Source organism: Stegostoma tigrinum, chromosome 16, assembly GCF_030684315.1.
Source record: "Stegostoma tigrinum isolate sSteTig4 chromosome 16, sSteTig4.hap1, whole genome shotgun sequence".
NCBI classification, from domain to species: Eukaryota; Metazoa; Chordata; class Chondrichthyes; order Orectolobiformes; family Stegostomatidae; genus Stegostoma; species Stegostoma tigrinum.
In genome coordinates, this window is record NC_081369.1 from 4,481,190 (window position 1) to 4,506,579 (window position 25,390).

Genomic DNA, 25,390 nt, shown 5'->3' on the forward strand with positions numbered 1-25,390 from the left:
TTTCTGAATGAGAAAAGGTTATTGAATTTATTCAGTGGTCTCAGACCTTTGTTTAAAAAGCTCCCCTGGGGTCATTGGATGTTAGCAATCCTGAAATTACAAACACTTCATTCCAAAATGGGATTTTTACCTCAAAATAGCAACAGCACTCAGGCAAAATGGAGAAACTGGTGAGGGAATTTCCCCTCGAAACATGGACATTTAGCAGTATTAGATAGTCCTGGGAACACAGAGCAGGGTTAGTTTAATAGCTTCAGGAACTCTGAGTGCCCCTGTCAGCAGAGAGCAATCTGTAGGCCATGCTCACTAACACCTCCATTTATATAACTGTGAACCAATCAGACTGTCCTGCAAACTGGAGCTGTTGCTTGATCGAGTTTGTTCACTTACGTGTCCAGAACAAAAGCAAACCCAGACAACTCTCTGAAATATTAAAAACAACTCTTCTTTAACTAGTGTTGATGTTTGTTCTAATCAAGTCCTTCTTTCCCCTCAAGATAGTTTCAGTTTAGTTTCAATTGGCTCACTTTGGTGCTGGTGGCTTTGGTCTCTGTGCCACAATAAAAATCCCATTTTGTGCATGAGAGAAGAGGTTAAAAAGTTTAACAACTAGATGACAAAGCAACACGGTAGTAGAGAGAAGGTACTCCAGGCAAGGCAGCAGTCTCATCAGTATTGAGAGTTGGTGAGGTAAGATTCAAACATCTTCAAAGCTCTTGCTGGTGCCCACTGTGGTACCATGTGTCCAACTCCCTGAGAAAGAAGGGATATAGGATCAATGGCCATCAACATCACCCCAGTGACTCCAACTCCAAACCCCCCAATTCCATCTTAATCCCACTGCCCTCTCTGTAGTGCAAACAGCCCATAATAACCAGTATCAAGGATATCTGGTTGTTAGGCAGTGGATTGGTGATGTCACAACCATCCCATGATGCCTTGCCTGAGCATTGTGACATTACAACAAGGTCAAAAACAAACATTGACAATGTTGTCATGCCGACCAGCTACCCAACATTCAAACACAAATCTGATTGTAGCTGTCACTGCCTTGTCTGGATTTCCAATCGGTTTGGTCCTTCCTATTTGTTGAGAGACTTAAATTGCTGCATTGCAACCAAACTGCCTTTTTATTGAGAGTTCTGAGTGAAGGATGATGAACAGGACATCAGCACCCGAGCTTGGAGAGTGGGAACAAAGTCACAAAAGACTGAGAGCCAGTGAACCCCTAGAGATTTTAGAAGTACAAATCTACAGATGGTAAAGATCCCTGAAGATCAAGAAGAAATGTTCACGAGCAACATCTCAGGTCAACCAGGGATTTGCAATTAGTGACAAATTTTCAACAAGTCAGAGTAAGGAATTAAAAGAGACAGAGTGGAATAAGTGGGTTATCAAGACTGAGTATGAGATGTGGGGAGGGAATTGGGTCGCGGATAAAGAATTGGTTATTGTAGTCTAATTAGCTGCTTCAAGTCTTGTGAAGTTCAGCAATTATAGCTCTTATTTACAGGCACGTGATGGAGACACAATGTTTATAAACTTCACCAAGATCTTTGCTATGAAGTCAAATTGGTGATTTATAGAGTCATGCAGCATGCCCTAATCAGCACATTTCATTACAATTTTTTCCCCTGTTGTCACAATCCATTTGCCGTTGATTTTAGTACTTGCACGAAATATCCTTATCAATAAACATTGTGGCCTTCCATTTATCTCCTAATGTATCCTCCGTTTGTTGCCTTAAGTTTACTGACTTAAGCTGTGATGGTCGTTATGTTTGAAACTCTTCCTTGAGAGGCAGTTGTTAGCTAGGACTACTGCTAATCACATCTGCACCAAACTTGGAAAAGAGAATGCTGATCTGTTTTATTTGTAAACAATATATCTTAAAAAAATTAATGATGGATTTCAACAAAACTAGGTATTCAGACTGGCCCAAGGAAGAAGTGTTGAGGTATTCACTAAGTGACAGATTCAGACCTTTGAGAGGTGGGAAAGTTGAGTTTTGTTTCAAAATGTGTGGTTTGTTTTATTTGGAATGTCATGGACGGTCTCAGCTGCTGTAGTGTTACTTCTCACAGCTGCCACCTTTTTAGGGACAGAGCATCAAGGAAGAGCTGCATCATTTCAATAATGTTGGATTAAATCAGCCTGGCAGATATATGCACTATAACGAGTGCTTATCTTCACTTGTGTTATAACTGCAGTTATCATTAATGAAGAAATATTCAGGGGTATGGAGGAAGACGGATATGGAGTTGCAGATCAGACATGATCTCACTGAACGTTGGTAGAGTTTCAGGGTTGGAGTGAAGGATGTAAGCCAATTATCTGGTCAATCCAGATGAGGTAGAAGTGGGATATCACAGGGAGTCCTTTGGAGTTGAAGGCAGTGTATCGTGTATCATGTATCACTGTAAGATGGTGGGTTATCACAGGTCAGTGCAGGGTAGGGGTTTGGTGAATCGAATATCATCTGGTGTCACCAAAACAGGGATCTGGCCATCATGTTTACAGTTTTTGGGACTTGCTGAGTGTATCCTAGTGGTTGAGTTTCTTACATTGGAATAAAGACCGCCCTTTGAAAGGACTTTACTGAGACATGCTAAGGTTGGACACAGTGCTATACAAATACAATTCTTTCTCAGATACATGTAACCGCAGTATTCAGTGGTTTGTGATCAGACTGCAGCCTATCTCATATGACACCCATTAGACTCAATGTAGATGCAAATTCCACAATTACTCATGATCCTGTCAATTCTAAATGAAAATTGATACAAAGCAGTTTGTTACCTTGACAGTCAGGAAGGTGAGGTTCCCGTACTGTTCGTAGAACCCTGCGATCTGGTCATTGTAAATCCATGGTTGATAGGTTAGGGTTTGCTGTGGGGAAAACAGGTTGGACGCTCATGAAATCAGTCAGTCATTGGGAGTGACACATCTATAGCTCAGTTCTTACTGGAGTTGAGAGGCAGTGCTCCTCCTCTGATTGCAAAGGCTCATGGATTTTTCTCCCCAGGCTAGTGATGGCTATGAACCTTGCTCACAAACACATTATTAGGCCCCTGTGCCCAGCAGTTCAGCAGGTTAAGTAGGAGTGCTAGACCATTGCCAAGCATTCAGCATCTGTGATCGCAGCAGAGCAAGATGCAAAATGTTCAATCTTTACATGAAAGGGATGTACCCCACTGTTCCCCATCACTCCATCCAAAGGTGCTGACTCTCTCTTGGGTTCAGCTTCACAGGCATAGCATCTTTCTGAAGACAACCATCGTTCATTTGGTGATTAGCTGAACAGAATCCAGGATAAAATCACTCACTTTCAATATCTATTCCCTCCACCATCGACACTAAGTTGCAGCAGTGTGTACTGTTACAAGATGGACTGCAGAAATTCACCCAAGATCCTAAGACAGCACCTTCCAAACCCATGATTGCTTCCATCTAGAAAGATGAGGGCAGCAGATACATAGGAACGCCACCCCCGCAACTTCTTTTCCAAGCCACTCACCACCCTGGAGTCAAAATCCCAGTATTGCGGGTCTGTCCACAGCAGATGGACTACAGCAGTTCGAGAAGGTAGCTCACCACCACCTTCTCAGGGGCAACTAGGGATGGGCAATAAATGCTGGCCCAGCTAGCAACACCAACATCAAGAAAGAAATAATGAAGCCTCAGTCAACCCTTCACCCTCGCCAACCCAGCATCCAACCACATGCTTTCCAGCAATGGTCCGTGATCTGGTAAGGAATCCCCCACCTACTTAGCCCACCACCCCCAACCAGTTAACCACAGCTTGATCTGCTGCCTTACAGTAACAATATTAAAACTGGAAAGGTTCACAGAATCATGGAGGCCTGAAAATCTACGCATCTTGGCTTTGAGATACATCTCAGCTCAGCTATCAAATAGTAGCCTACGTACCTGCTGATTCAGCGATTTCACAAACCAGTTCTCTCCCAGGAAGTTACAGGCCATGTCTGTGTCCCCATTATAGACCAGTACTCGGAGACCCTTACCGAGCAGCTGCAGGTAGAAAGTGTGCATGGTGTTGTAGATGCGTTGATAGTTTTCACCAACCACAGAACTGTAAGGGCAGAAGATGGGTTAGCTCTGGTTACAATCAATACATCAAAGTTAGTCGCAGGTTCAGCTCTTAAGTTTAGAACAGTGAAGGGTGATCAAATTGAGGTGTTCGAATTTTAAAATGTTTGATAGACAAGGGGAGAAAAGTGTCAAATGCCAAGGGACAAAATTGAATGGAATGTAAATCAGCAATTATTTTATTGAATCACAAAACAGGCTCTAGGTGCTGAATGGCCAAGTTGAAATAGTTGGAATATTATAATACATTAACTTGATCAGGCTTAGGTCAAAGTAGTGAAAAATAGACCACTGGAGGTTTCCAACACAATCCAACAGAAATAGTTCCAGCATCCAGGGCTGGCGCAGTGGCTCAGTGGTTAGCACTGCTGCCTTACAGTGCCAGGAATCCAGGTTCAATTCCAGACTCAGGTGACTGTCTGTGTGGAGTTTGCACATTCTCCCCGTGTCTGCATGGGTTTCCTCTGTGTGCTCCAGTTTCCTCCCACTGTCCAAAGACGTGTAGGCTAGGTGGATTAGCCATGCTAAATTGCCCGTAGTGTTTAGGGATGAGTAGATTAGGTGGGTTTATAAGGGAATGGGTCTGGATGGAATGCTCAGTGGATCAGTGTGGACTTGTTGGGTCGAAGGGCCTGTTCCCACACTGCAGGGATTCTATGATCTTGATTTTTTCATAACTCCTGTCTCCTGACTCTTTCAGAATCCTGGTGAATCTATATCATACACTATCTTGTGCCCATCATGTGCATTTAATCATAGCATGAATTTGCACAATGTGGCCCACCCAATGCTTTGAATAAATCAATCACTATCTCTTCACCTTTATTTCTAAAATCTGTTGACTTCTTTATGATTATTTTATCTATCTTTACATGGCCACTTGGACAATTATGTATTTGAATTCCCGTTGGGTTTCTGTTTCTCCATACCCTTTGGTACCTTTCCATTGAGCTTATACCCATTAATCCTCATTTTCCCTCTTTAAAATATTGCCTCTTACCTATCAACATCAAGTGGAATTTTCAGCCAAGAATCCATCTACTAACTCCTATGTTGTATGAGTTTAACTCAGATTGACAGGTACCAATTCGTGCTGCATCTCTCTGTCAATCATGATTCAACCAGTCAGTACCCTGTTATGTCATATAAATTGGTGCTCCCTTTCTAAGTTTAATTTCTTGCATCCCAGTTGTGACGAGTGCAAGCCAAAAAGCTTTTATGTTGTGCATCTTTTTAAGAACATTTCAGCTTGCTGTGTCCATTGAAAGTCTCTCCCAGTCCTTCAGTATTTGACAAATCTTACTTATGGGGGACTTTGGGAAACAGATGAATTTTCACCTCTGTCCATGAGAATGAATGGCTTGATTGCACAATTTACATCTACCAGATATTCAATTTCTGCTCAATCCCATTTGAAGGGGGCAGTAAGTGGGTCGGTGCAAACTGGTTTTTCAATCCATTAACAGGAACATTTGCCCACAGTTGAGGTGAAGCCGATTTGTCAAGACACCGGTTTATCTCAGCTGACACTCCTGTGTAGTGTTGAGAGACTGCCACACTGTCAGGAGTATTGTCTTTTTGGATGAGATGTTAAACCAAGCCATCCAATCTTATAGATGCAATATTGTCTGTTTACCAACATATTCTCTTACCTGCAGAGTTCCCAAGGTTGGACAAAGCTTGGGATGTGCAGAGCCTGTCTTACATCAGCACGATTGAGCCAGGTCCACTGAGCGGTATCATTGATACACGGAGGTGCTATGTTCTTTAATGTAGCTGCGTTCTGCTACAAGAGTAAAGGAAAGTGTGAGTAACAGAGAATACAGATACCCCATGAGATGCACGTACTTTCAAAAACAATTAAACCCAGCAGGTCACGGGAAGATGGGCAAAAAAAAATTTATACAATGAACTGGACATTCAACTTAATTAGTACTAATTACAATGAGATCAGGAAATCAATACACTGAAGGAAAATGGGCCATTGGAATTCTGTCAAACTGGAGTTAAAGGGAAGTGCTTGGGTATACTGGAATTCTGTACAGTGAGAAGAGGTTGGGACCAATGGAATTCTACACAGTGACAGCAGGAAGAGGTAGGTTAATTGGGATTCTGTATAGTGAGCATGAGGGGGAAGAGGTTAGGTCCACTGGGATTCCATACAGTGACAGTGAAAGGGAAGAGATTGGGTTCATTGGGATTCTGTACAGTGACAGTGAGAGGAAAGAGGTCAGATCCATTAGAATTCTGTACAGGATGGAAATAGATGGTCAGTACCTTTGGTATTTCAAAATGATAATGTTGGAAGAGGTTCTTGAGATCTGTGTGGAAGCGTGAATGACTTCCTGGTATTCCTCCAGCACAGTTCAAGTACAGTGAGTACAAATTAAGTCCACTATTGTAGATGATCTGGAAGACTTGCTCAACCTAGAAAGAAAATAACTTGTTAATGGCTATTTCCTCAGGTCACCTAAATATCCAACTTTATATCTCACCTCTTTCTCCCTTCCTCCAGGAATTTGCATCTTTCCTAAGGATTGTAGGCTAACAATCACATAAATCTATGAAGATGGAAGGTTAAGTTGATAAGCCCATTTGAAACCCTATGGGATACTGGGCTAAATACATAGAGGCAGAAAGTGCAAAGTTAAGGAGGTTCTGTTGACTGTGATCTTAAACGGAGACCTGCCAACCCTCCGATGAGAATGTAAGAAACAGGAATGATGTCTTGCTGCCGTTCAAACTGCATCAGAGGTTAGTGTCCTCACGAATTGGTATCATTGCAAATAATCCGTCTGACATATGACATTGGTGTTTGTGGCATCCTGCTGTGTGCAATTTGGCTCTCTCATTTACGCTGGTTTTCAAAAGAACTTAATTGAGTATGAGGTGTTTAGTGATGTCCCAAGGTTGTGAAAGGTGCTATATAAATGTGTGTCTATGTTTCTTATATCCAAGTATGCAGAATCAGTGGTCAAATGTGTAGTGAGCTGGAGTTCAGTAAGTGAGGGAGGGGAACTTACAAATACTTGGCAGTAATAGTTGTTGTTGCTGACAAAATTGCAGGATCCACCTTCGCAGCAGTATGTGTTCAGGTTGCTCCATAATCTAAAATTGGAGAAGAAAGCGACAGAGAGAGGGAATAACATTGTTAAAGTCACATCTTTGTGTGTTGAGAGCCAGACACCAGCAAGAGGAGATACTGCCTCCCTTTCCACACTATCCTTCTGCCTCAGCCTCCTTATGTCAAGTTCAATCTCCTGCATTCACAAATTGAGTTCCTTATAGATTCGCCAACTTTAGGTAGAGTTAAGTCATCATTGGACAAGTATATGGATGTACATGGAATAGTGTAGGTTAGATGGGCTTCAGATCGGTATGACAGGTCGGCACAACATTGAGGGCCGAAGGGCCTGTACTGTGCTGTAATGTTCTATGTTCTATGTTTATCTCAGGTAACAGTCAACAATCTCATTCCTCAATTTGTGACCCTGTTAGTGTCAATCAACACCGAACTCAGTTTGTATCAGTTTTTATTATTGATACAATTCTGTGTTTAGTGCAATGTTGCAGGTTCCATATATTCCAATAGAAATCAATGAGGTAAATGGATCTGCTGTATTTAAATTGTCCCCGCACTCCACATTCTTCTCAATGAGCAGGATTCCATCGCTCTGTATTATGAAAATACATCATTTTACAGTTGATTTAAAAAAAACCAAAAGGAACTGTGGATGCTATAAATCAGGAACAAAAATAGAAGTTTCTGGAAAAGCTCAGCAGGTCTGGCAGCATCTGTGAAGAAGAAGTCAGAGTTAATGTTTTGGGGTCCGGTGACCCTCCCTCAGAACTCCATCAGGGAAAACATCCTTCTCACAACAGCTGCTTTGTCAATCTCCCTCAAAACCTTAAGTGTTTTACTACTATTGCTGCTGGGAATGGAAATCCAATTTCTTCAAGGAGAACAGGTTATCCCACGTCGAACAGAGTTCTGAGGAAGGGTCACCAGACCTGAAAGGTTAACTCTGATATTTTTCTTCACAGATGCTGCCAGACCTGCTCAGCTTTTCCGGCAACTTCCGTTTTTTGTTTTTTGTCATATATAACTGTTGAATTACCTTTTAAAAGTGTGAAATGTTATCTTTAAAAATGTTCAATCTTTGTGAATATGAGAAAATAAGTTAGGCATTGGTTGTGCCAAACCATCACCAGCTCACCACCTTCTCAGGGTACCAGGATTGGGCATTAATGTCAGGGATTCTCACAAATCACAAAGGAACATGGAAACAAACAGGCCGAAGACCTGGTGTAGGGAGCTGAGAAACCCCTCGGTCAGTTTATCTCAAGGGTCACTGATGGGCTTATTCTGGGCTCTGAAGATGTCACCCAAAGCCGCAGCTTCTAAAAAAAATAAGATGCCTCGGACACTAAAACAAAGAACTGCTGGAGAAACTCAGCAGGTCTGGCAGCATTTGTGGAGAGAAAGCAGAATTAATGCTTTGAGTCCAGCTACTCTTTTCAAGAAGGGTCACTGGACCCAAAACGGTAATTCTGCTTCTCTGTCCACCGGTGCTGCCAGACCTGCTGAGTTTGTCCAAAAAAAAACCGACCAAAAGCTGTTTGTTTGCTTTGGTGCCTGTGGTTTGCTGATTCAGTCAAAGATGTACTGAGAATTTGTTATAAAAATGTCACTTGTTGAAGCTCTGTCTACAGTTAGATTTTTATAGTCTATAGATACATTTTGCAGATAGGAAATACATGTAACTTCTTGTCAGTTTTTCCCATGATGAACTCATGTCTGGGTTTGGAATGTAAGGTGTCCTTGTAAATGCGTCACTTAAGTTGTAATTACACCTTCTTGCCAGTAGAAGTCATGCAGCAGTGTATAAAAGTATGGGTTCTATTAGAAATCAGAACCTAGAACGCATAAATGTAACGTTTGTGACAATGAACAGGATAAGTCAAAGAATATCTCATACACTTATTTTGTCTTTGCTCCTGCTTCTCTCTTAGTTTTTTTTGCCTCTGTCTATTTGATTTGTTTTGCATATCTTTTCAATGCAAGGTGCTGTATCGAGGACAGAAGCCTTGAATGAAGTTAATAAAATGTGAGGCTGGATGAACACAGCAGGCCAAGCAGCATCTCAGGAGCACAAAAGCTGACGTTTCGGGCCTAGACCCTTCATCAGAGAGGGGGATGGGGGGAGGGAACTGGAATAAATAGGGAGAGAGGGGGAGGCGGACCGAAGATGGAGAGCAAAGAAGATAGGTGGAGAGGGTGTAGGTGGGGAGGTAGGGAGGGGATAGGTCAGTCCAGGGAAGACGGACAGGTCAAGGAGGTGGGATGAGGTTAGTAGGTAGCTGGGGGTGCGGCTGGGGGTGGGAGGAAGGGATGGGTGAGAGGAAGAACCGGTTAGGGAGGCAGAGACAGGTTGGACTGGTTTTGGGATGCAGTGGGTGGGGGGGAAGAGCTGGGCTGGTTGTGTGGTGCAGTGGGGGGAGGGGATGAACTGGGCTGGTTGAGGGATGCAGTGGGGGAAGGGGAGATTTTGAAACTGGTGAAGTCCACATTGATACCATATGGCTGCAGGGTTCCCAGGCGGAATATGAGTTGCTGTTCCTGCAACCTTCGGGTGGCATCATTGTGGCAGTGCAGGAGGCCCATGATGGACATGTCATCAAGAGAATGGGAGGGGGAGTGGAAATGGTTTGCGACTGGGAGGTGCAGTTGTTTGTTGCGAACTGAGCGGAGGTGTTCTGCAAAGCGGTCCCCAAGCCTCCGCTTGGTTTCCCCAATGTAGAGAAAGCCGCACCGGGTACAGTGGATGCAGTATACCACATTGGCAGATGTGCAGGTGAACCTCTGCTTAATGTGGAATGTCATCTTGGGGCCTGGGATGGGGGTGAGGGAGGAGGTGTGGGGACAAGTGTAGCATTTCCTGCGGTTGCAGGGGAAGGTGCCGGGTGTGGTGGGGTTGGAGGGCAGTGTGGAGCGAACAAGGGAGTCACGGAGAGAGTGGTCTCTCCGGAAAGCAGACAGGGGTGGGGATGGAAAAATGTCTTGGGTGGTGGGGTCGGATTGTAAATGGCGGAAGTGTCGGAGGATAATGCGTTGTATCCGGAGGTTGGTAGGGTGGTGTGTGAGAACGAGGGGGATCCTCTTGGGGCGGTTGTGGCGGGGGCGGGGTGTGAGGGATGTGTCGCGGGAAATGCGGGAGACGCGGTCAAGGGCGTTCTCAATCACCGTGGGGGGGAAGTTGCGGTCCTTAAAGAACTTGGACATCTGGGATGTGCGGGAATGGAATGTCTTATCGTGGGAGCAGATGCGGCGGAGGCGGAGGAATTGGGAATAGGGGATGGAGTTTTTGCAGGAGGGTGGGTGGGAGGAGGTGTATTCTAGGTAGCTGTGGGAGTCGGTGGGCTTGAAATACCGCCTCCTCGATCATGACCCCACACCCGAGCACCAAACCATCATCTCCAACACCATTCATGACCTCATCACCTCAGGGGACCTCCCACCCACAGCCTCCAACCTCATTGTTCCCCAACCCCGCACAGCCCGTTTCTATCTCCTTCCCAAAATCCACAAACCTGCCTGCCCTGGTCGACCCATCGTCTCAGCCTGCTCCTGCCCCACCGAACTCATCTCCACCTATCTGGACTCCATTTTCTCCCCTTTGGTCCAGGAACTCCCCACCTATGTCCGTGACACCACCCACGCCCTCCACCTCCTCCAGGACTTCCAATTCCCTGGCCCCCAACACCTCATATTCACCATGGACGTCCAGTCCCTGTACACCTGCATTCCGCATGGAGATGGCCTCAAGGCCCTCCGCTTCTTCCTGTCCCGCAGGCCCGACCAGGCCCCCTCCACCGACACTCTCATCCGCCTAGCGGAACTCGTCCTCACACTCAACAACTTCTCTTTTGACTCCTCCCACTTCCTACAGACTAAGGGGGTGGCCATGGGCACCCGCATGGGCCCCAGCTATGCCTGCCTCTTTGTAGGTTACGTGGAACAGTCCATCTTCCGCACCTACACAGGCCCCAAACCCCACCTCTTCCTCCGGTACATTGATGACTGTATCGGCGCCGCCTCTTGCTCCCCAGAGGAGCTCGAACAGTTCATCCACTTCACCAACACCTTCCACCCCAACCTTCAGTTCACCTGGGCCATCTCCAGCACATCCCTCACCTTCCTGGACCTCTCAGTCTCCATCTCAGGCAACCAGCTTGTAACTGATGTCCATTTCAAGCCCACCGACTCCCACAGCTACCTAGAATACACCTCCTCCCACCCACCCTCCTGCAAAAACTCCATCCCCTATTCCCAATTCCTCCGCCTCCGCCGCATCTGCTCCCACGATAAGACATTCCACTCCCGCACATCCCAGATGTCCAAGTTCTTTAAGGACCGCAACTTCCCCCCCACGGTGATTGAGAACGCCCTTGACCGCGTCTCCCGCATTTCCCGCGACACATCCCTCACACCCCGCCCCCGCCACAACCGCCCCAAGAGGATCCCCCTCGTTCTCACACACCACCCTACCAACCTCCGGATACAACGCATTATCCTCCGACACTTCCGCCATTTACAATCCGACCCCACCACCCAAGACATTTTTCCATCCCCACCCCTGTCTGCTTTCCGGAGAGACCACTCTCTCCGTGACTCCCTTGTTCGCTCCACACTGCCCTCCAACCCCACCACACCCGGCACCTTCCCCTGCAACCGCAGGAAATGCTACACTTGTCCCCACACCTCCTCCCTCACCCCCATCCCAGGCCCCAAGATGACATTCCACATTAAGCAGAGGTTCACCTGCACATCTGCCAATGTGGTATACTGCATCCACTGTACCCGGTGCGGCTTTCTCTACATTGGGGAAACCAAGCGGAGGCTTGGGGACCGCTTTGCAGAACACCTCCGCTCAGTTCGCAACAAACAACTGCACCTCCCAGTCGCAAACCATTTCCACTCCCCCTCCCATTCTCTTGATGACATGTCCATCATGGGCCTCCTGCACTGCCACAATGATGCCACCCGAAGGTTGCAGGAACAGCAACTCATATTCCGCCTGGGAACCCTGCAGCCATATGGTATCAATGTGGACTTCACCAGTTTCAAAATCTCCCCTTCCCCCACTGCATCCCTCAACCAGCCCAGTTCATCCCCTCCCCCCACTGCACCACACAACCAGCCCAGCTCTTCCCCCCCACCCACTGCATCCCAAAACCAGTCCAACCTGTCTCTGCCTCCCTAACCGGTTCTTCCTCTCACCCATCCCTTCCTCCCACCCCCAGCCGCACCCCCAGCTACCTACTAACCTCATCCCACCTCCTTGACCTGTCCGTCTTCCCTGGACTGACCTATCCCCTCCCTACCTCCCCACCTACACCCTCTCCACCTATCTTCTTTGCTCTCCATCTTCGGTCCGCCTCCCCCTCTCTCCCTATTTATTCCAGTTCCCTCCCCCCATCCCCCTCTCTGATGAAGGGTCTAGGCCCGAAACGTCAGCTTTTGTGCTCCTGAGATGCTGCTTGGCCTGCTGTGTTCATCCAGCCTCACATTTTATTATCTTGGAATCTCCAGCATCTGCAGTTCCCATTATCTCTGATAGCCTTGAATGAAGTGGTGCTTTTGGAGAAAATGTGCTTTCTCACTTCTCCAAACTTCTTGTGTCACTTACACCTTCACATCACCTGCAAATACACCGGTACTATCCCCGCATTCTGCACTGCTCACCTTGGTCCTTGTTCTTCAGAGAGCAGTTGGCAAAATGACACACAAATAATATTCCTCGTGGTATCCCTTCTGTTTTCTTCAGAGAGATTCCAAGGGGCTAATGAAAAAGAACCTCCCTATCCTTGTCTCTATTTTGCCTTAGGTGCTAGTCATTTTCAAACAAGAGAATGACATTTGCCTTTCCTAGTTACCAGTATCAGCCACTAGAAACAAAAGCAATAGGACCAAGTTATTTGAGTCTGCCCTGCTATTCTCTAATGATCAGATTGTAGCCACAACTTCACTTTCCTGCCTGCCCCCAGAAGCTTTGCATCCCTTGTAAATTAAAACTCTGTCTAATTCAGAACCAGGCTCCACTGCTTGTTGAGGGAGAGAATTCCAAAGTGTAATGACCTCTTTCAAGATGAGATTCTTCCTCAGCTCTGCCTTAAGTTGGAGAACACCTTATTTTGAATCTGTGCCTTTGATTCTGGACAGTACTGTCAGGGAAAACATCCTTCTCACAACAGCTACTTTGTCAATCTCCCTCAGAACCTTCAGTGTTTTACTAATATTACTGCTGGGAGTGGAAACCCAGTTTCTTCAATGAGAACAGGTTATCCCACATTGAACAGGTCAGCCCTGGTCCGTGCAACATTTCAGACTGGGCGAGAGTGGGTCCCAGTTTTAGATTGACCACACCCTGTGAGTAAATGTGCTCAGTTTGCATAATACTCACGTGTCTCCAAAGAGTCCATGGTAATATCCAAAATAGACAAGTGACTGGTCGTTGTAGAATGTGCTGCTCAGTCCGTTCCCAACTCCGTACCCCTGGAACACACAACATAGTTTCACCAAAACAAGCTTGGCTCTTGTCCACACTCCACCCTCTCGCCCAACTCCAGGATGTACAAGTGTTTGTATTCACTGGAAACTCTGCAGCCTACACCAGTGAGGATCATTCTCAACCCTCAAGCCAGGAGATAATGAGTTTGATTCCCGCTGCACATACTGAGGGCAAGACCAAAATCCTGAGAGTTCTTCACGAGCAGAGATAATGTTTTTGGATAAGAAGTTAAACTAAATCTCTGCCCCTCAGATCATGTAACCCCTACAGTGTGAAAGCAGGCCATTTAGCCCATCAAGTCCACGCTGACACTCCAAAGACCATCCCTCCCAGACCCACCCCAACCCTGCAAACCTGCATTTCCCAAGGCTGGCCCACCTTTCCTACACATCGTTGGACTGTGGGAGGAATCCCATGCAGACACAAGGAGAATGTGCAAACTCCACACAGTAAGTTGCCCGAGGGTGGAACTGAACCCTGGTCCCTTGCGCTGTGAGGCAGCAGTGCTAACCACTGAGCCGCCGTGCCACACCACAATGATGGAAAGGTCCCATGACACTATTTCAGAGAAGACTGCTATTTGGTTCCTCCAAATGTTATCTTTCTTTCGCATCAGTCAATCAGGTTTCTCCAGCCATTATTACATTGCTGTTTCTCAGAGCTGCCTGTGCAGAAATTGGCTACATTGCAATACTAATTCTACTTACTACCTCAGTGGCTGAGAGGCTCTCTGGAATGTCATGATAAAATATGAAATGCAGGCTTTTTATTCTCTCACATTAACACCCCTTTTATCTAAGGCTTCAGTCTCACATTCAAAGTATGGGGACAGGGTTAGGGTTAAGCAATGACAGGTAGGGGAACACGAGGCTGGGGAACCAACAAAGGCAGATCCGAGTCTATAGGAGAAAGAATTGCAAATACCTTGAAGTTAATCGGAGCTGGTCCATCTGCAACTTTCAGGCTTAGGGTTGGTGCATAAACGCCCCCATAACTTTCACCAAAGATATAAAAATCGTTGCTCTTGAAGCTGGGGAACTTATTGAAGAAGTCCTGCAGGGCCAGATAGTTGTTTTCTGCAACCTGGCAAAGTTGGAAGAAGAAAATGATACCGGGGTTAATGCTATGCTCCCTTAGATGAAGGAACTACAGTGAGATGGAATTCATTCACTTCCCAAGATATTCCGATTTCAGCTGTGGTTCAGTGGGTACTTTTGCCTCCAATTCAGAAGGTGTGGGTTCAAGCTCCACTTGAGATACTTCAGAGAGCAATCCAGGCTAACATTTCTGCACTGCTCCAGGAGATGCCCTTCAGGTGAAACACCAAACCATGGCCCCCAATACTTCTCTAGCGGATGTAACAGATCCATGGCAATATTTTAAAGACTACCTTGGGAATGCCTGTGGGACATCTGGGATCTTACTCTGCCCAAATTGACTTCTACAACAGGCTACAGTTCAAAAATCCCTGTTTGGCTCTAAAGCTACTGAGATTACCTGAGGTAGTGAAAGATTTTAGTGAAATATAAGTTCTTTGATTAGATAATGAATCTAAGTAGTGACATGGAGCAGTGTATAAAGTACTAGGAATCTGATGTATTTCATTTGCTCACATTTCAGAGGGGCCTCTAACTATTACCAAAGTAGTGATGTGAACATAAAGTAGGAAGGCAGAGATCAGGGGCCAAAATAATGATGAGAGTTAATGAACAGGAGAGAGTTAGTTCTGTCACCAGACTGCAGTCACAGGCAGGAGGCAGGAATTCCTTGTGCACATTATTGCCTTTTGATGAAGTTGTTTAAGTGTGCTTACATTTCAGTAGTCTGGGTAACTAGGCCAATCTCATGCTATCACAGTGTAGTTCTGATTTGGGTAACTTGATTCACAAGCTGATATCTGGATTAACAGAGTGGAATGCCACTCCTTTTCTCAGTGTGAATACTAGACCAAGAATTGGTGTTTCAGGTTCCAAACAAATCAAGTGCAATGAGGATCCTGCAGTTTGAAAATCACCTCTTTGCAGAGAGAGATGTGTCCCAGTTAGCACAAGGTACACAGTAGCTACCTTGCATGACACATCTGGTTGGACACAGGAAATATACAGCCCTATGTTTAAGGGTTCAGTGTTTTGTGATCTACAAATACATTTCTACTTGCTCCAATCTTTGTTAGTGTGATTGTGGTTTGGTAGAGGGTGGATGATGCATTGTTAAATTTGATTTTTGATTTGATTTATTATTGTCACATGTACCTAGGTACAGTGAAAAGTTTTGGTTTGCCTGCAGTACAGGCAGATCATACCATACAAGGCTCATAAGGGTAACAGAACAGAGCAAGGAATACAATGTAATGGCTGCAGGGAAGGTGCACAAAGAGCGAAGCCAACATTAAATTTGAAATTTGATAGGTCCATTCAGAAGTCTAATAAAGTGAGGAAGAAGCTGTTCTTGAATCTGTTGGTACTCATTTTGTATCTTGTATTTTGTATTTTTGTATCTTGTATCTTCTGCCCTACAGAAGAAGTTGGAAGTGGTTATAACCAGGATGGTGGGTTGGTGGTGGTCATTGATTATGTTGGCTGCCTTCCAGAGGCAACGGGAAGTATAGTTGGAGTCAATGAATGGAAGGTTGGCTTGCGAGATGGTCTCGGCTGTGTTCACAAGGTTAATAGGATGATGCTGGAGGTTGAGGTTTTTTTTAAGATTCAAAGTTGATGTGTCCAATGAACAAATGGCCAATATGATGCATTTGTGCATGCATAACTCTATTTAATGCCTGCACACTGGTATAAACCACATGCCAACTGCATGCACACGCACATGCACACACACTACCAGATCCTTGGACAGGCACCATTCACAAAGTCCGCACAGGGTTGGAGGGCAGTGGTGGGGAAGGGAAGTGAGCGCTGAAAAGAACAGAATGCTTGATCTCTCTCCACGCCCCACTGCCACCTTGGTCCCCTCCCTCTGGGATTGGTTTCTTGCTCTTCTCTACAGGTTGATCTCTCTTCCCTCCCTGGGTTGTTACCTCCCCCCACCCATCTTGTCAACATTGAGCCAGTCCTATACACTTACGCAGTGCGGACTTTGATGCAACAACGTCCGCATGCGCAGCTCCAGTCTCCGCCAACATGGTGTTGTCCCTGGAACATTGCTGAACTCTGTTGCTTATTCAATGTCATCTCAACTGTAAACACTCTTTGACCCAGTGCGAGCTCAACACAGTAACATCCCCTCCCACAGTGTCTCGATTATGGGACCTCTCACATCATGGCTGAAGGAGTTTATTATTGATTTAGTTCACCCTTTAATGCCCCCCAGTAAACAGGTGGCACCATCTGGCAGGGCCAAACAGAGGAAGCAAGCTGGCCTCAGTACCTCATTATCGTTGGTGGCGTAGTTTTGATCATCCGAGTAGGAGAAGCCAACTCCGGCCGGAGACTCCAGGTACAGAACATTGGCCACTTTATTCCAGCTGTACTCATTGATGTAGAGTGTACTGCCATCATCATTCACCTGGAAGTAACACACAAGAGTCAGTGACCTCCAACTCGCCATCACCAATCCTAGTCTCCACATTCCACACCGCCCTTGCGCCCTGTCTCTAAATTACCACTGCCTGATCCTTAAAAAGAAGTGGGCGCAGAGACAGCCGACATTTGTTACGATTTTCCAAAATTCCTGAGATTCTGGAAGTAGATTAAAAACAGCAAATGCCTCACCTTTGTTCAAGATTATAGCCAGCTAATTAGAAAATCATATGGTCTCGTTTTTAGACAAAAGGAAATCTTGTTTTAAATAATTTGTTGGAGTTCTTTGAAGAAGTAACAACATGGATAAAGGGGAACCTACGGATGTAGTTGGACTTTCTAAAGGAACTGGATGAGATGCCACATCAAAGGTTAATGCACAAACCAAAAGCTCATGGTGTAGGCATATTAGCATGGATAATGGATTGGTAAGGTAGCAGGAAGTAGAGGGTAGAGATAGATTGGGTCATTTTTGCATTGGCAAACCATAAGTAGTACAAGTAAAGGTAAGGTCACCATAGTCCTACCATTCTATAAGTCTGCTGACTGATTTGATAGAGAGAGAGCATACATTGCTGCAGGGATCAACACGAGGCTGAACTATTTGCAACCTATATGATGAATTTAATGAAGGGACTAAAAGATAGAGGAACAGAATTAGGCCGTTCACCTCATCAAGTCTGCTCCTTCATCCAATCAAGACTAATATGTTTCTCAACCCCATTCTCCTGCCTTCTCCCCATATCTTTTGATCCCCTTATTAATCAAGAATCTACAGGCCTCCACAGCCCTCTGCAGCAATGAGTTACACAGATTCACAATTCTCCGGCCGAAGAAATTCCTCCTCATCTCAGTTCTAAAGGGTCATGCCGTCACTGTTGGGTTGTTCCCTTGGATTCTCCAGTCTCCTACTGGTGGAAACGTCTCCACATCCACTCTATCCAGGTCTCTCAGTATTCTGTAAGTTTCAATGAGATATCCCTCTTATCCTTCTAAACTCCACACAGACCCGGAGTCCTCAACCGCTTCTCATATGACAAGCCCTTCTTCCCTGGGAAGATTCTTGTAACCACTTGTGAATGCCCTCCAAGAACAGCACATACTTCTTTGGAAACAAAACCCAAAACTGCTCACAATATTCCAAATGTGAGCTGACCAGAGCCTTATACCGCTTCAATTGTACATTCTTGCTCTTGTCTTCGTGCCCACTTGTATACTAACATTACATTTACCAAAGTGCATAAATTCACACTTTCCCACACTGTATTCCATCTGCCCCTTCTTTGCCCACTCTCCCTGCCTGTTCAAGTCCTTCTGCAGCCTTCTTACTTCTTTAATACCAGTGTCCCTACACCTATCTTTAAGTCATCAAACTTAACCACAGTACTCTCATTTCCTTCCTCCAGATCATTGATTTATATTGTGAGCAGTTTCCCAACAATGACTCCTGCGTAATTCCAGTAGTCAGTGGCTGCCAACCTGAAAAAGACCTCTTATCCTCACTCTCTGCCTTCTGCCAGTTGGCCAATCCTCTATCCATGCCAGTTATTTGCCACGAACACCATGGGGTCTTCTCTTAACTAGCAGAGTCTGTGTGGACCTTGTCAGACGCCTTGTGGAAATCCAAATGGATCGTGTTCACTAGCTGTCCTTTGTCTAAAGTGAGCTGTTCTTGATGATGCCATGCTGACAGATCACTATTTTACCATACACTTTGAATTACTCCACAGCCTCATCCTCAATAATGGACGTAATGTAATGCAGCTAACTTTATGTTTCTTTATTCATTCATTCATGGGATGCAGGTGTTGCTGGCTACTCAGCATTTATTGCCCATCCCTAATTGCCCAGAGGGCAGCTAAGAGTCGACCACATTGCTGTGGGTCTGGAGTCACATGTAGGCCAGACAGGATGGTATATGATAATTTGCAGATGGTGCCAAGATAGGTGTGGATGGTAAGATAGGTAGAAAAGTAAATTGTCAGGAGGAAGTAATGATTTTACAAATATAAATAGATAGGTTTAGAAGAGTGGACAAAATTTGGCAGATAGAATATAATGCAGGAAAAATGTGAACTTGTCCACTTGTCAGGAAGAGTACAAAAACAGTATACTCATTAAAGGGAGGGAGTTTGAAGAATTTAGTGGTACAAAGGGCTCTGAATGACTGATTATGAATCACAAAGTTAGCACACAGCTATAGCAAGTGGTGAGGATGGCAAGTGAAATGTTGTTTGTTGCAAGGGGAATGGAATGTAAGACTAGGGATGTTTTTACATCAGCTATACAGAGCATTGGTGAGACCGCTTCCGGCATACTGTGTACAATTCTTTATTTTAAAAGAAACTGCTTTGTAAGCAGTTAGAGAAGGTCTACACAACTCATTTTGTAATTTGATACTATGAAGAAGGGTTGATCCATTACCCATTGGAATTTAGAAGAATGAGAAGTTATCTTAGTGAAATTTTAGAGATTCCATTTTTTCTTTGGGAGTCATTTCTCTATAGGAGTCTCTTCCTCAGAAAGTACTGGAATTTGGGTCTTTAAAGTTCAGGGTTTAGTTACATATATTTTTTATAGGAGTTAAGAGTTATTGGCAGCAGGGCTAGGGGAAATCAGTCTGAAAACTCAAGATAAAGCCACAATCAGACCAGCTATGATCTCACTGAATGACAGTTAACACTGCTGCAGTAAATCTCAATCATCACCCTTTTGTAAAGGAGATACTTACATGCAGAGGTCCATTTTCAGCAAGGAATCCATCTAAGGAACTGCATCCAGGTCCACCGTTCAGCCACAGGACCACAGGGTCAGTATCTGGGCTTCGCTGGGATGTTACAAACCTATGGGAGACACATTGGAAAATTGACATCCTCCATTGAGGACTCAGGATCTTGCAGCACAAAGAGAAGATATTCAGCTGTTTGTAACCCTGCCAGCTGTCTGCAGGTACATCACAGAAAGTTCTACTCCCCTTCCTATTTCTCTCAGCCCTACAGATCTCTCCGCAATCACAGCCCCCTCTCATGTTAAGCCCATTATTCCGTTCTGCCAAGTGCGATTGAATCTGGTTCATAATTATAGACATCTAGACTGTAACCACATGAGATGTAAAATTATTTCTTATGTTGCCCCTGGTTTGTTTGCCAATTATTTCCAATCAATGTCCTCTAGTTTTTGATCCTTGCACCAGTGTGAACAGTGTCACCTCTAATCTACTCTTGGTAGCAGATTGGACTAACCCACTTGAAGACAAGTCTCCCACCAGATCATTTCTTGCTCTCGTCTTTTGAAAACATTGATTCTATTCAGCCATGGATGCATTTTCCAAACAAAAAAATGTCATTGGAAACTTTGATACATGAAAGGATTCAATGGGATAGACATGGGGAATCTATTTCCTTTACTGGATTAAATCTAGACCAAGGACGCTTAATCTTAAAAGTATTGTTAGATCCTTTTAGATCAGACACTTAGTTGAAATCACAAATCCATCCATCAAGGCAGTGGATTCTTTCAGTGGGGAATTGGAGCTTTCAGGACTCAGACCAGCAGAATTTTGTTGGGTAAATTCATCCAGGAAATGGGGTAAAGGTGAGATCAAGGCGAGATGCAAATCAGCCCTGAGCTGATGAATGGTGGCAAGGCTGGAAGGGCTGAATGGCCTCTTGTTCCTATAGGATTAGGTGTGGGAAGCCTGGACACTTTTCACTGCCCCTAGCCCAGGGGCACTGAGACCAATTGTTACAGCCAACTGAAAGGAGGGATCTAGAGAAAACCAGCAGCGCCCAGTGTTGTTCAAGTCCATTCAGGGACAGTTTCTCCTTCTCTGGGAAAGAGACGAGGCAGCTCTTAGATAATCCCACTGCCTCGGCTCAGTATTTCCATTTTTAACCAAATACAATGGCTGCTCCAGTACAGCCTGCGTGCTCTCCTCCATCACCTTCAGCAGCACAGTGAAAACTCGAGATAACAAAGTGTGGAGCTGGATGAACACAGCAGGCCAAGCAGCATCTTAGGAGCACAAAAGCTGACGTTTCGGGCCTAGACCCTTCTTCAGAAAAGGGGGTGGGGGAGAGGATCCTGAAATAGATAGGGAGAGAGGGGGAGGTGGACTGAAGATGGAGAGAAAAGAAGATAGGTGGAGGGGAGAGTATAGGTGGGGAGGTAGGGAGGGGATAGGTCAGTCCAGGAAAGACGGACAGGTCAAGGGGGCGGGATTTGGTTACCTCCCCACCCATACTCTCCTCTCCACCTATCTTCTCCTCTATCCATCTTCAGTCCGCCTCCCCCTCTCTCTCTATTTATTTCAAGATCCTCTCCCCATCCCCCTTTTCTGATGAAGGGTCGAGGCCCGAAACGTCAGCTTTTGTGCTCCTGAGATGCTGCTGGGCCTGCTGTGTTCATCCAGCTCCACACTTTGTTATCTTGGATTCTCCAGCATCTGCAGTTCCCATTTTCTCTGATCACAGTGAAAACTCAGTTCCTTTTGTGAATGTAACCAGCAAGTGCCATTGGTAGGAATAGTGAGTGAGGAAGAGTGGCAGCAAATACTCATTATGCGTTAAACATTTGAGAAGGGGCTTTGATTGTGAAAAGTAGAGAGTTGGGAATATAAAGCGAGACAGTGCATTTATTTAGTACTGGTCTCGATTTTCACACACGTTGAAGTACAGTGTGTTGTTATGTAGGAAACACTGCAGCCACCAGCTATGCATAGTTAGAATAACCAGATAAATGCTTCTTGTGACATTGATTGAGGGAACTACTGGCCAGGGGGACAGTTCCTCTTTCTTCCTGGGATCGTTTGCATCCAGCTGGCCAAGCCGATGGGATTTAATTTAACCTCTCATCCAAAAGACAGCACCTCAGAGAGCAGTTCCCATTATCTCTGACCTCAGAGAGGATAGTCTACCCTTGGTGCTGCACTGAGAATAGAGCAACATCTCTGAGAAAGTACATCCCTTGTTACCTCAGACACCAGCATTGGCTTTTCCTACTATCTCTGTGAAAGTACTGAATGTTTAAGGACGAACCAGTGCAGGAGTGTAAAAAAAAGCTCAAAGAGAAGAAAGTGCTCCCTGCCTTCCTTTCCTGTCCCACTGAGGGCATTTTGACCCCTTGAACATGTGAAACATCTGCAGAACAGAGAGAGAGTGAGCTGCAATGCAGATGTGGGAGGGAAGGTGTCCATAGCAACCCAAATGTACAGACAAACATGTTCTACCATTCTTTCATTTAGATTTATCCAAACCTCAGAAATGTATGGCACGTAGCGAAGTCATTCAGCCCATCTTCTCTATTTCAGCCAAAAAAGACATGTCCCCAGTTTAATCCCACATGATCACAAGTAACTTCTGTCTCCTTTGATGTGTTAATGTACTGCAGCAAAACTGGAGTGCCTCCTCCATGGCACAATGTACAAGACCCTGCACTCCCCAAATATTGGGACCCCCTGTCAGCAGCTCCAGTTATGTCCAAGTGAAGGCAATTTACATTTGGCAAATAAAGAGCTGAAAGAACTATGGACGCTGGAAGTCAAAACAGAAACAAATTTCTGGTAAAACCCATTAGGTCTGGCAGCATCTGTGGAGAGAAATCAGGGTTTTGGGTCCAGTGAGCCTTCTACAGAATTAGGTAGCTAGGAAAAAAGTTGTTTTTAATGCAGAAGAAAGGGAGGGAGGGGGGCAGGAGTAAGGAGTAAATAATATTGTGGTCAAAATGGTGGTAATATGTACCCACATGGGCTCCACTTATGCCTGTCTCTATGGGATATGTAGAATATTCCTTGTTCCAGTCCAACTCTAGCCCCCACCCACAACTCTTTCTCTGGTACATCGATGAGATCATCAGTGTTGCTTCCCTCTCTCATCCAGAATTGGAAAAGTTTATCAATTTTGCTTCTAGTTTTTACCTTGTTCTCGCACACACACACACACACACACACACCTCTATGACGCCAGGTGAAGCAGCACTTTCATCTGCACTTCACTCACTCTAGTCTACTGCATCGCTGCTCACAATGTGGTCTTCTCTACATTGGAGAAACAAAGTATAGACACAGTTATCACTTTGCAGAATACTAACATTCTGTCTGCAAAAAAGACCCTGAACATCCAGGCCTGCTACTCCAACACACCACCCAGACCCCTGGCAACATCTCTGACTCAGGCTTGCGGCAGTGTTTCAGCGAAGCTCAGTGAAAGCTGGAAGAACAGCACCTCATTTTCTACTTGAGAAGTCTACAGGCTTCTGAACTCAATTTTCAGGGCTTGAGCTCCTTCTGTACGCTTTCCCACCCCCATACACTAGGCCTTGTTATCACAAGGTCTGCTATTATACACAACCAATTGTTAGCCACTAATAATCCCCATTAGCAGCTATTCATTCTCCTAGGCTGATTGATGTTTAGTCCTTACTCCTTCACCCCACCCTTTGCATTAAAAACAAGCTTTTCACTAGCTACGATAACAAAGTGTGAAGCTGGATGAACACAGCAGGCCAAGCAGCATCTCGGGAGCACAAAAGCTGACGTTTCAGGCCTAGACCCTTCATCAGAGGGCTCGAAACATCAGCTTTTGTGCTCCTGAGATGCTGCTTGGCCTGCTGTGTTCATCCAGCCCCACACTTTGTTATCTTGGATTCTCCAGCATCTGCAGTTCCCATTATCTCTTTTCACTAGGTACTGTCACTTTACATTTGGCACTGGTTTGGAAGCTGGGAATTTGGCATTTTTAGATATCAATCCACCTTTAGGCTTCACTCCAGCTCTTTTTGTGACAGTTTACTCCCTTTAGCCTTCCATCCTCCCAAGAATTCCATAGGCTACTTGCTCAAAGCTGGGAGTTTGATTCCTGAGAGCCGGGGTGTGTACCAGCAGGTCTACATGCTGCAGGTCTGAGGATCAAGCCTCCTCCGAGCCCCTCTGAGGCTCCAAGGGACACGGTTTGTGGGTGTTGCTATGAGGTCCCCTGGCTGAGGACTGGTCAAAATTCCAGTACTCCCTCCCTTACTTCAATGTGGACTGAAATGCTTCAAGTAAGTGGGTGTCCCATCACCGTCTTTTCCAGAGCAATGAAGGATGGGCAGTAAATGTTGTGAATGATTGATTTGAACGCAATAAGGGCTGGCAAAGAAAGCAGCTTGTTAGTACATGTTGCAATTGAGAAACTTTGTGTATCACCCATTATCACCCTTGCCTCTCGGTCATAAGATACTGTATTTAAGCCCAATTACTTCTAGGTCTAGGGACGATAAATAGCACAAAATAAAGCTAGAAAATCTAAGTAGTATTTAGTATATCTGACAGCATCTATGGAGAGACAAGTAGGTAAACAGACTTTTGTCTAAAATCTTCCAGTTCAGGGAATGCTATACTGTCAGAGTAGAGTTGATCAGATGAGCTGTTAAATAAACCAAAGGGCATCTAGGAAGAGGCTTCACAGTGGGTCTGGAACATCCTGTTGAAGATGAGAAGGGAGTTTCCCTTGGTGTCTCAATCAATAGTTATCCCTCAAACAATTTCACAGAAACAGATTATCATGTTGCTGCTTGAGGGATGTCGCTGTGTACAAACCAATTGCTCTGTTTCCTATCTTACAACTGTGGCCACACTTCAAAGGGTAGTTGTAAGAAATGCTGCATGAGAGTCTAATATTTGCTCGCTCTTGTCTCACTGTTGCTGAATGTATATACCACGGGCAATCAATTAATTGAGAAGTGATTAAAAGCAGACTTCTGTATCACAATCTCCCCAACCCCACTGCATCAGCAAGTCCACAGTTCAGTGTGACCCAATTACAATGACCAATTCAGAACAGATCAGGGATTTTCACTTACAAAGAATTGAGGAGAGTGGGATTGACTAGCTGTGCCTTGTCTGTCATGCTGGGATAACTATACAATATCCCAGTACCAGTGAAGCCACATTCACTTACCAGTAGTGTAGATGTTGGCCAGGAGATGCCTGCAAGTAGCCAGACCACTGCTGGAAGTTCAGTCTGGTGTTCAGACCCGGTAACGAGAGGATTTCATCTGGAGAGTAATATGCCAGACAGCTACTCACACAAAGTAACAGCAAACTCCACCACATGGCTGTGGAGCAGTGGGACAGAGAGATGGAATCTATGTGACAAACACAGCACAGAGAATCCCCAAGGAATGTGGCTGCCTGGT

The 25,390-nt window shown here is 45.2% G+C and overlaps 1 protein-coding gene across 2 annotated transcripts; it reads right to left on the minus strand.

Annotated features, from left to right (window-relative positions):
- Nucleotides 1-25,390, minus strand: LOC125460067 (lysosomal protective protein-like). Of its 2 annotated transcripts, none has more exons than XM_059651570.1 (11): nt 25,153-25,390; nt 19,947-20,058; nt 17,064-17,201; nt 14,607-14,765; nt 13,575-13,666; nt 7,134-7,218; nt 6,388-6,537; nt 5,763-5,893; nt 3,931-4,093; nt 2,800-2,889; nt 1-753 (listed from the first exon to the last, which is right to left on the minus strand). In XM_059651570.1, the coding sequence occupies exons 1-11, from the start codon at nt 25,305-25,307 to the stop codon at nt 670-672; spliced, it is 1,359 nt and encodes a 452-aa protein (XP_059507553.1). In that variant the 5' UTR covers nt 25,308-25,390; the 3' UTR covers nt 1-669. The 2 variants fall into 2 exon arrangements, with proteins under 2 accessions (XP_059507553.1, XP_059507552.1); XM_059651569.1 differs by having other exon boundaries at nt 5,763-5,896; nt 25,153-25,389.

Coding starts and splice junctions, on each gene's coding strand:
- LOC125460067 (XM_059651569.1), bottom strand. CDS start 25,307: ATGTGGTGGAGTTTGCTGTTACTTTGTGTGAGTAGCTGTCTGGCATAT. Junction 14,766..17,063: donor ACGCCACCAACGATAATGAG/GTACTGAGGCCA, acceptor CAACTTTGCCAG/GTTGCAGAAAACAACTATCT. Junction 754..2,799: donor TCACCTTCCTGACTGTCAAG/GTAACAAACTGC, acceptor CTTCTTTCTCAG/GGAGTTGGACACATGGTACC.